Below are 11,851 nucleotides of genomic sequence, written 5' to 3' on the forward strand. Positions count from 1 at the left end.
AGCTCAGGTCCTGATCTTAGGGTCCTGGGGTCAAACCCTGCATCGGGCTCCCTGCTCAGTGAGGATGTGCTTCTCCCTCTCCCTCTGCCCTTGCTCATGTTCTCTTTCTTGCTCACTCTCTCTCTGTCAAATAAAATAAATAAATAAAATCTTGGGGAAAAAATGCAATTCAGCAAGATAATGGTATCACCCATTAGACTTGCAAAAATTAAAAAAAAAAATAGATGATAGCTAGGGATACCAAGAACATACATATGTAGCTGCTAAGCTATAGATGGGTATATCTTTGTAAAGGGCAATTTGACAGGATCCAGCCCAGAAATTAAAATTGCATGTATGGGATCCCTGGGTGGCTCAGCGGTTTAGCGCCTGCCTTCAGCCCAGGGCAAGATCCTGGAGTCCCGGGAACGAGTCCTACATCGGGCTCCCTGCATGGAGCCTGCTTCTCTCTCTGCCTGTGTCTCTGCCTCTCTCTATCTCTCTCTCTCTCTCTCTCTCTCTGTGTCTATCATGAATAAATAAAAAATAAAATCTTTAAAATATAAAACAAAATAAAATAAAAAAATAAAATTGCATGTATTTCTTCATACCACCACTGCTAGGAATATATCCATAGTTCACCAAGATCCATGTATAAGACGGTGTCATTTATAATAACAAAATGTTATGTAATATAATGGTTATGTACATCTATGTAATAGAATAGAAATTAGCACATTCAAAAATCTCTATATATGTTGATATGGAATGATATCCAAAATATGTTAAGGGAGAAAAGCAAAGTTCCTAGTAGTATATTTAATATGATCCATTTATGCAAGATAAACACCCACCCACCCACATGCCAGCATCTGTATTTACATCTAAATTTTTTTCTTCTGGGGGAAATAAGAACTATAAATTGCCTTTGAAGACAGTCATCTGGAGAGGAGAGGAAGGCTTTCATTTTATGATTGTCTGCATTTTCTTTTTTTTCTTTCTTTCTTTTTTTTTTTATTTAAGATTTTATTTATTTATTCATGAGAGACACAGAGAAAGGCAGAGAGAGAAGCAGGCTCCATGAAGGGAGCCCGATATGGGACTTGATCCTGGGACTCCAGGATCACGCCTTGAGCCACAGGCAGGCACGCTCAACCGCTGAGCCACCCAGGCATCCCTAGATCATTGTTTAAATCTCTGAATTCTAAGAGGTGAAACTTTTCTATCAAAGCACATGGACACAGTTTATCAGAGTATTTTCCAGAAATATTTCTCTGGGAACTAGGTGTTGCTCCCACTAGGACAGTTTATCTCAGATATTTCACTAGCACTGATAGGAACTGATAAGTTTTTTGTTTTTGTCTAATTAGGAAGGATATGTTTCTCATTTTAATTTGCATTTCTAGTTATTTCAGTGAGAATTACAGAGCATTCAGTCATTACAGGGCATTTCTAAATTTGAACTTGTTTTGGGTGCTTGAATAAAAGTGGCAACAAGAATAACTATGCCTTGGGCAGCCCCGGTGGCGCAGCGGTTTAGCGCCGCCTGCAGCCCAGGGTGTGATCCTGGAGACCCTGGATCGAGTACCATGTCAGGCTCTCTGCATGGTGCCTGCTTCTCCCTCTGCCTGTGTCTCTGCCTTTCTCTCTCTGTGTGTCTCTATGAATAAATAAATAAAATCTTAAAAAAAAAAAAAAGAATAACTATGCCTTGGCAAAATAAATAGAATATATAATATAGGTGGAGAAAGCTTTCAACTAAATCAAACTTGACTTTCATCTGGTCTACCATCTTCAACTTTTAAAAAAATTATTTTTCATTGGGATGTAATTGACATAACATTGTGTTAGTTTCAGGTATACAGTGTAATGAGTCGATTTGTATTTATTACAAAATGATCATGGTAAGTCCAGTTAACATCCATCACCGTACATAGTTACAACATTTTTTTTTCTTGATATAAGAACTTTCAAGATTCACTGTCTTAGCTACTTTCAAATATGCAATATGGTATTATTAACTATAGTCACTATAGTTACATACTCATGACTTAGTCATAACTGATAATTGGCAACTTTGACCCCCTTCACCCATTTCGCTCACCCTTCACCTCACCTCAGGTAACCACCAATATGTTCTCTATATCCATGAACTTCGGGTTTTTTTTTTGTTTTGTTTTTTGTTTTTTTTTAGATTCCACATATAAGTGAGATTATATGGTATTTATTTTTTTGTATGACTTATTTCATTTAGCATAATGCCTTCAAGTTCCATCTATGTTGTCACAAATGGCAAGATCTCATTCTCTCTTATGGCTGAGTAATATTCCATTGTGTGTGTATATACTACATTTTCTTTATCTTTCTTTATTCATTGTAGGACCTTTAGGTCGTTTCTGTGTCTTGTTGTAAATCCTGCTACAGAGCATGAGGTTTTCCATTTAGTGTTTTTGCTTTCTTCAGATAAATACTCGAAGTGGAATTATTGGATCATAGGGTAGTTCTATTTTTAATTTTTTGAGAACTCTTCATACTGTTTTCCATAGTGGCTGCTCCAGTTTGCATTTCCTCCAAGAGTGCAAAAGGGCTTCATTTTTTCTACATCCTACTAACAGTTGTTATTTCTTACCTTGTTTGTGACAGCCATTCTAACAGGTGTGAGGTGATACCTCATTGTGGTTTTGATTTGCATTCCCTGATGATGAGTGATGTTGAGCATGTTTTTTTGTATTTATTGGTCATCTGTATGTCTTCTTTGGAAAATTTCCTATCCAATCCTCTTACCCATTTTTTAATCAGATTTTGTTTGCTATTGAGTTGTTTGGGTTCTTTATATATTTTGGATCTTAACCCCTCATTAGATATATGCTTTGCAAATATTTTCTCCCATTTAGTAGGTTGCATTTTAATTTTGTTGATGGTTCCCTTTGCTGTGCCAAAGCCTTTTTAGTTTGAAGTGCTCCAGCTTACAGATTTTTGCTTTTACCTTTGCTTTTTGGATAAATCCAAAAATTTATCCTCAAGACTGATGTCAAGGAGCTTACTGCCTATGTTTTCTTCTAGGAGTTTTATGGTTTCAGGTCTTACATTCAAGTCTTTAACCTATTTTGACATAGCATTTGTGTATGATAGAAGACGGTGGTCCAGTTTCATTCTTTTGCGTGTGGCTGTCCAGTTTTTCCAATACCATGTGTTGAAGAGGCTGCCCTTTTCTCATTGTATATTCTTGGCTCCTTTTTTGTAAATAAATTGACCTTATACAAATGGATTTTATTTCTGGGCTTTCTATACTGTTCCTTTGATTTATGTATCTGTTTTTATGCTAATACCATACTGCTCTGATCGCTGTGGCATGAAATCAGGAAGTGTGATGCCTCCAGCTTTGCTCTTATTTCTCAAAATTGTTATGACTATTCAGGGTCTTTTGTGGGTCCACATAAATCTTAGGATTGTTTGTCCTGTTTCTGTGAAAAATGCCACTGAATTTTGGTAGGGATTGCATTGAATCTGTAAATTGCTTTGGGTAGTATAAATATTTTGACCATATTAATTCTTCCAGTCCATGAGCATGGACTATCTTTCCATTTATTTGTATTTTCCTCAATTTCTTTTTATTAAGGTCTTATAGTTTTCAGCATACAGCTCTTTCCATGGTTAAATTGGGACGCCTGGCTGGCTCAGTCAGGAGAGCATGCAACTCTAGATCTTGAGGTTATGAATTCAAGCCCTACGTTGGACATAGAGATTACTTTAAAAAATTTATTCCTAGATATTCTGTTCTTTTTGTAACTGTAAATGTTACTGTTTTCTTAATTTCTCTTTCTGATTGTTTATTACTGTGTGTGGAAAATGCAACAGATTTTTGTATATACTGATTTTGTGTCCTACACCTTGAGTAAACTTGAGATTCAGGAAAACCTGACTTGAATCTCATCTGGTCTACCATCTCAACCTGCTGTTTTTTAACTAGTAAGAGACCAGCTTTGTTACTGTGACTCATGACTACTTCTGTTTTGTTTGATAGCATGAATACTACGGTGTCTGAGAGCCCCTTCAAGTGTGATCCTGATGCTGCCAAAGCTATTGTGGATGCTGTATGTAAAACTTTTCCTTGAACGAGAGCATACCTGGTGGCTAAAAAAATATGATGCTAATGGGGAGAGAAAGTACTTCTCTCAACAAATATTGGAGTTCCTCCTGCATGCATGTTATTGTGTGAGGTCTTGAAACCACAAACCATGAGCGGACCCAAGTAGACAGTTGACTGAAGGGAGAGGCTGGGAAGGGCCCCAGTCAATTCTAAATGGGAAAATAGTACAATTATAACAATCAAAATGATTCCAGAATGTACTAACTAACCCAAATACCTGTGTACCTATCATAAGCCCTTTTTCCCAAAGGAATTAACGGGAACTTACTGGACTTGGTTATAGCAAGGACTAAGAAAGTGGCCAAGTTTCAGGCACCATGCGGGAGTGGCTCATAATCCTAGAAAAGGCTTTCTTGTAAGGTAGTAGACTATACATGAAAGAAAGAATTTTAGCTTGTATTATTTTTAATTATTTGATTTAGATTAACCAAAAGACTGAACGAGGTAATTTTATTCTCATTTATGATATCCAATAAGGAAAACAAAAGAAAATGAAGTCTGACTTTCTACTGCCTTGTAAATGGGGTATGGTACAAGGAAAAAACATTGAAGCCTGTATATTTAGATTTATCTTTATATATGAATCCTGACAAAGTTGAGGTGAATAAGAAAAATTGGAAGACAAAAACCATTAGTTAATATAACTTTTCAATGAGAATACTCTGTCTACTTTCTATGTATATGTATGTATATATAAAATCATTATATAAGCATCAATCAGTTATTTCAAGCAACATCTCTATTTTATTCTCCCGTGTGCAATTGAAAGCTAAGAGGCCTGAATTGGTTTTTGGTAGTTGAATAAACCTTGCCTTGTTCCTACATGTTATAAATTATTTTTAGGACCTAAAAATTGGGAAAGTTCTCTTCAGTTCAGATTCTTTTTAATTTTTTTATTGGTATACTTTTTTTTTTTTTAGCTTACTTGTTTTCTGGAATTAGACTAATATATTTTAATATTTTATTTTAGTTACCGCCACCATGCGAATCTGCCTGCACAGTACCAACAGATGGTAAGATCTATATTCTAGTAAAATTACACTAAACAGTGTATGTGTGGGAAAATTATATCTATCTACAGATACGTATTACACACCACATCCACAGAGAAAGAGAAGGAGGGGGGGCAGAAACATTTTTAGAGTTCCATAAGTATGTGGGAAGAAAGATGGTTATAACACCACCTTTCACACCACCCCCCATCACAGCAATTCCCAAACCATGACCCACTGTTCCCCTCTGGGTTTCAGGTAGATGCCTTATGGATGTTGGAGCAGGTGGGGCTCTGGATCCCCATCAGGCCACCAGCTGCTTCACCCAGAAAGCAGTTTTCTCTCCCTTTAGGTTTAGAATTCTCTGTAGGGGGCAACTCTGTTGGGACCCCTCTCACTTCGCTCACTCTCAAATTAAAAAAAAAAAAAAGAATTCTCTGTAAGAGTCTTCTGGTGAGAATCACATATATATTGATTAGTATCAAGAGTGAGAAAGCCCAAAACACTGTGATTAAATTACCTGTTTTTGCTGCAGTGAAACTTAGGTGTAAGTTTGTTTTAAGGTAATCCATGGTAGTATACATTAAAGCAAGTATGGTATTCTTTGTTATAGTTTGACTGTATTTTGATTTTTTTATTATTATTTTAAAATTTTTGAATCTTAATAGAGATTCTAATTTGGTTTTCTTTTCTCTGAATGCAGTGGATAAGTGGTTCCATCACCAGAAAAACTAAGGAATATTCTGTGGAATACAAGCTTGATATTCCTGCATCCTATTCATGTGGAGTATTAGATGCAAAAGTAGTAGCTTTTCAAAACTTTAAATTCATAGAACTAATCTAACTAAAGCAAAATTCTGCTGCGACCAATATATTCAGGATGTTATATATATAAAAGCATTCTTCATATCTCAACTAAGATAACTGTTAGTACACTTTTCAATATCAAAGCAGTTGTAATTTGGAAGTCATTTGTGAATAAATGTGCAAGATGAGTGCATATTGGATGTATATGTTTACCATGTGTTAGAAAATAAAATTATTTTGCTGAAACTTCATTTATAATATTTTTACTTTAATCTGAAGCCTGATATTACCAAACAGGCATGCGTGCTATTTGGTGTTTGTTTTCTATCCATGATCTTATAATTTAATTTCAAAATTATTAGACTAAAACTGACTTTATTTTTAGGAACCTGAGAATAAAATCCCTTATGTTTACAGTAGTCTTGATACTATATTCCTACTGATTCCTAGCATCTTATTATAAAGCAAAAGCTTTTAAACTTCTATCCTATTAGTGAAAAGCAAAACTTTGCTCACCTTTTGAAATGATATACTTTTTTTACTTCTTGAATCAGCAAATTGGATTCTTAAGTCATTTGTGTTGTATTCTGAGATATCCACTCCAAATAGCTTTGTGATTAAGGTCGTGGTTTTTGGAGCTATACAGACCTGAATTTTCAATCCTAGCCCATCTGCTTTTAACTCTGTAATCTTAGGTCAGTTAACCCACTACCCAGCTTTGGTTTCCTCATTTGTAAATAAGATGTTACTCATGTAATGGCCTGTATTAAGTAAATTTTTTCAATGGAAATTTTTTGAGATGATTGTGGATCCATATGCAATTGTAAGAAAGAGAGTCTCTCTATACCTTCCCATTTCCTCCAAAGATATGATTTTGCAAAACGATAGTATAATATGACCACTTAGGACACTAGCTTTGATTTGGTTTGCTGATCTTATTCAGATTTTCCAGTTTTACCTATGCTTGTTTGTATGGCATATTGTTCTGTACAACCGAATCTCCCATGTATGTTCTGGCATCCTACAAGACACTGAACAGGGGATCCCTGGGTGGCGCAGCGGTTTGGCGCCTGCCTTTGGCCCAGGGCGCGATCATGGAGACCCAGGATCGAATCCCACATCGGGCTCCCGGTGCATGGAGCCTGCTTCTCCCTCTGCCTGTGTCTCTGCCTCTCTCTCTCTCTCTGTGACTATCATAAAATAAAAATAAAAAAATTTAAAAAAAAAAAAAAAAAAAAAGACACTGAACAGGTTTGTTTTGTTTTGTTTAACACTTTATTTATTTGAGAGAGAGTGTGTGAGAGAACATGAGTGGGGGTAGGGGCAGAGGGAAAGAGAAGATACAGACTCCCTGCTGAGCAGAGAGCAGGGCTTCTATCCCAGGACCCTGAGATCATGACCTGAGCTGATTAACCACTGAGCCACCCAGGTGCCCTAAGACATTGAACAGTTCTGACAGCATACCCTCGTCTTGTCCTTTTACAACCACACCTTCCTCTTACAGGTTCTCCCCACCCTCATCCTTAACCCTTGGCAACCACTAATCTGTCCTCTATTTCTACAATTTTGTCATTTCAAGAATACTATATAAATGTACCACACAGTGGGTGGCCATGTGGGATTGGCTTTTTTCACTCAGCATAATTCCCTGGAGATTCTTCTAAATTGTTGCATGTATCAATAGTTCATAGCTTTTTATTCATCCCTTTTTATTGCTAAGTAATATTCCATAGTAGGCTTATTCTAATTTTTGGCTATTACATGTAAAGCTGCTGTGAACATTCCCAGACACATCGGTGTGTCAGCATCACCTGTCACTGTGATTGCTAGGTGAAATGATGGATGCATGCTTAGTTTCTTTTTTTTTTTTTTTTTTTGCGTGCTTAGTTTCATAAGAAGCTGCAAGATTGTTTTCCAAAAAGGCTGTACTAGTTCACATGTAAGATAATTACTGCTATTTTGCTTTTTATCCTGTTTGGTGTTTGCTCAGCTTAGGTCTGTAAACTTGTGTCTTTCACCAGATGTGGGAATTTTTTAGCAGTATTTCTTCAAATACTTTCAGTCCCAACCGTACTCTTCCTCTCTTTGTGGGACCCTAATGATACAGGGTTGGATCTTTTGCTGCTGTCCATGAGTCCGTAGGCTCTTGTTTTGTTTTTCCCACCTATTTTCTCTCTGTTTCAGACTGGATGAGTTGTGTTGTGTTCTGTCCTTGAGTTTGTGAAACCTGTCCTGTCATCTCCAAGCTCATGGTGAACCTAGCCAGCAGGTATTCTGTTATTATGGAACTGTTAGATTACTGTATTTTTAATTCTATGGTTTCTATTCTGATCTTTTTTATAACTTCTATTTCTTTGCTGAGATTTTCTATTTTTTAACTTACTTCAAGGGCGTTTCTAATTGACAGTCTAATTGCAGTTTTAAGATGGCTGCTTTAGGGATCCCTGGGTGGCGTAGCGGTTTAGCGCCTGCCTTTGGCCCAGGGCGCGATCCTGGAGACCCAGGATCGAATCCCACGTCAGGCTCCCTGCATGGAGCCTGCTTCTCCCTCTGCCTGTGTCTCTGCCTCTCTCTTTCTCTCATGAATAAATAAATAAAATCTTCGGTTCAGGGCGTGATCATGGAGACCCAGGATCGAGTCCCATGTCAGGCTCCCTGCATGGAGCCTGCTTCTCCCTCTGCCTGTGTCTCTGCCTCTCTCTCTCTCATGAATAAATAAATAAAATCTTAAAAAAAAAAAAAAAGAATTGGCCCACTAGTTAGGAATCAGTCAGCAAGGTTTTTGACAGTTTTCAATGCAGCAAATGATTGAATTTTTTTCCCACGGACTTAGAAGTCAAATCTGACTATATCACCATGGTTAAATTCCTTAACCTACTTGAGCTTTAGTTTTTCCATCTGTAAGATGATCATGAAGCCATCACAGGATGGAAGGAATGTAGGTGAAGGATTTACACAGTGCCAGGGTGGTAAGAGAGGCTTGCTCGATGGAGACTGTTGTTCATAATTGTAATCTCAACAACAGTGAGTGTGAGCAATGCATTTTTCCAGATAAGGGAATCTGAAACAGGCCCAGCTGTGTAAAGCGTCTGATTGAGAACTCCCACTGGAAATTCGAATTGCATTTTCACCATCAGAACCTAAGCCTGCATGTGCTACAGCTATAAAGGCACTTATGTCCTATTTGATCAGTATATTTTCTCTGTGAGGGCTTAAACTGTTCTTTTACACAGAATGTTCCTTATATTTAGAAAGAGCTGCCCCTATTGCTTTCTGGGAGTCTGGGCAGAAGGGAATTAGCTTTTACAATGACAAGAATGCTATACAAGTTGCTTTGTGGTGGGCAAATATTTAAGAATTAGGAACTTGAGTTCACTACCATATAGTTCATTGTTCCCTCTGCTAGTCTTTGGAATCTTTCCTTTAGTTATTACAAAACCTTTAAATTAACAGAAAATACTCATCAGAAGTAAGATTAAGCAATGAAAAAATCACAAGGTTATGTGGCAATCTGAATTTAAAAAGAAGCCTGAGATCAATTTGGCAGTCTCCATCAAAATTTTAAACTCACACTTACCCTTTGAGTCAGCAATTCTGCTCTGCGAATTCATTCCAGTTGACTAAGAATAGTCAACCAAGTGCATAGTGTATGGTGGCTTTGTTTAGTCCAGCAAAACCCGGAAAAACATCTAATTGTCCAGTTCAGAAGTGGCTAAATATGTTATCAGTACCATGTAGCAGTTAAAGAATAGTCACTGCATGGGCTGGTATGGAAAAGATATTCAAAATATACAAGTGATAAGAGAATCTTGTACTCTAGCAGCCAACTATGGCCGGTGGGCCAAATCCCCTGCTGCCTGCTGCCTGCTGCCTGCTGCCAGTCTGGTCTGGTAACTAAAACTGCTTTGGAACACAGCCACACCCATTCATTTGCAAATTGCTGTGACTGCCTTCAAGCTACAAGGGAGAGTTTAGTAGTTGGGACAGAGACCATATGGCCCACAAAGCCGAAAATATTTACTATTCAACATGTTACTGAAGTCATTTGCCAACCCCTGCTCTATCCTATGATCCTCTTGGTATTTTTTTTTTTTTTTTTTTTTTTTACAAAGTAAGCATGGGGGAAAAGAGCTACATTAGTGGATATGCTTGTATGGGCACAATTTCTGGAAATAAACAAAACCAACCACAGTTAATGATGATTATCTCAGGAGGTGGGAATGTAGAGAACAGCATGGAAGATGTGGGGTCCAGCGAGTTTCCTTCCATTTGATGAGATTCTGCGCTCTTTAAATTGTTTTTCTAAAAGCATGTGTGACTTATTTTAAATTTTTTTTTTTTTAAGAAAATCAAATGAAATAGAACACCAAGGACAGTGCTTAGCACAGCTCGTGGCAGAGGGCTCCTGGCTCAAGGCAGCCTCCCTCCTGGTCGTCCTTGAACCACGAGCACTGAATCACCTGAGATATTTGTAAAAAATAAAGAAGTAAATACAATATACATATTATAGATGATAGATAGCCTTATATATATGTAAAACAGTAGTATATACATATAATACCTACTGAATTACAATTGGGCGTGGCTAGGCCCTGAAATCTAATTTTGGAAGGCAGCTATGCTCACCACTATACCACCAACGCTGCACTGAAATCTAATTTTGAACCAGTTCTCCCCTCCCCGGGTAATCCTAACATTCCTCAATGTTTGAAAACCGCTACTCTAATCATAAATCAGAGAAAGAGTTCTCAGCAGGTTGTAATATAATCAGCATGAGATAATCAGCAAACATCTACCACAGCAACAAAAATAGCTCCCATTTGTGGGGCGCCTGGCTGGCTTAATTGATAGAGCATCTGCCTCTCTATCCAGGGTTGTGAGTTTGAGCCCCATGGTGGGTGCAGAAGATTACTTGAAAAAAAAAATCTTAAAAATAAGTAGCTCCAATTGGTATTTGCTAAGTAAATATCAGGCCCTGTTCTATATACTTCATGTAATTCATCTCATTTAATGCACTTGCAACATGGAACTAGGGAGGCCAAGTGACCTCCCTGAGGTCTCTGAGCACCTTGGGCCAGGCCCTTTGCAAAGGGCTGGGAATGTGACACCATCCCAAGCCCCATGGCTCTTCCCACAGTGACAAGCTGGTCTCCTTCACCTGGCAAGTCACATCAGGTGGTCTCAAGAGGCTAACCAGCTGGGTCACCTTCAACATACAACTCCCAATCTTGGGAAATAAGGGGCTTGACCTGGTTGCCCTGGGAGGGCCTCTTCCAGTCTGACATCCAAGGCTCCACCTGAGAGCGGTAGTGTGGATGTTCCAGGGTGACCTGTGGCTCCTTGCTGTTGCGCTCATGCACCTGAGGCCACTGTCCCCTGACCTGTCTCCTTGCCCCTTCCCTGTGGAGGCAGATGGCATCGCTGCACTGCATTCCAGCTTCAAGTCTACTTCCCTAGCCGCCCTGTCTCTCCTCCTAGCTTATTAAAACACATTGCGAGCATGGAAGTGGGATCCCTAGACTCTCTGCCAGTTCTTCACAGGCAGAGGCCGTGTTCATGCCTTCAGCATAGCACTGATCCACATCTTGTGGATCACACCACTCTATACTCGTCTCCAATGGCTTTGAACAGAAACAACAGCTGAGCCACTCAGGCGTCCCTAAGATTTTCTCTTTACTGGGATTCCTGGGTGGCTCAGTGTTGAGCCTCTGCCTTTGGCTCAGGTCGTGATCCTGGGGTCCTGGGATCCAGTCCCACATCAGGCTCCCCGCATGGAGCCTGCTTCTTCCTCTGCCTATGTCTCTGCCTCTCTCTGTCTCTCATGAAGAAATAAAATCTTAAAAAAAAAAATTCTCTCTTTCCCTCTCCCTCTGCCCCTCCCTCTTCCCTCTCTAAATAAAAATACAATACAAAATACTGCTTT

The 11,851-nt window shown here is 38.6% G+C and overlaps 1 protein-coding gene across 1 annotated transcript in view; it reads left to right on the top strand.

Moving 5' to 3' along the window:
- Positions 1–6,179, top strand: part of PPA1 (inorganic pyrophosphatase 1) — a 37,944-nt gene extending 31,765 nt beyond the window's left edge. The window contains exons 9-11 of the mRNA XM_055325753.1: positions 4,004–4,073; positions 5,100–5,142; positions 5,825–6,179. Of these exons, the coding sequence (XP_055181728.1) occupies positions 4,004–4,073; positions 5,100–5,142; positions 5,825–5,856 (145 nt within the window). The 3' untranslated portion in view covers positions 5,857–6,179. The remainder of the gene's footprint in view (positions 1–4,003; positions 4,074–5,099; positions 5,143–5,824) is intronic.
- Positions 6,180–11,851: the final 5,672 nt, after the last annotated feature.

This window comes from Nyctereutes procyonoides, unplaced genomic scaffold (assembly GCF_905146905.1).
Source record: "Nyctereutes procyonoides isolate TBG_1078 unplaced genomic scaffold, NYPRO_anot_genome, whole genome shotgun sequence".
In the NCBI taxonomy this organism is placed as follows: domain Eukaryota; kingdom Metazoa; phylum Chordata; class Mammalia; order Carnivora; family Canidae; genus Nyctereutes; species Nyctereutes procyonoides.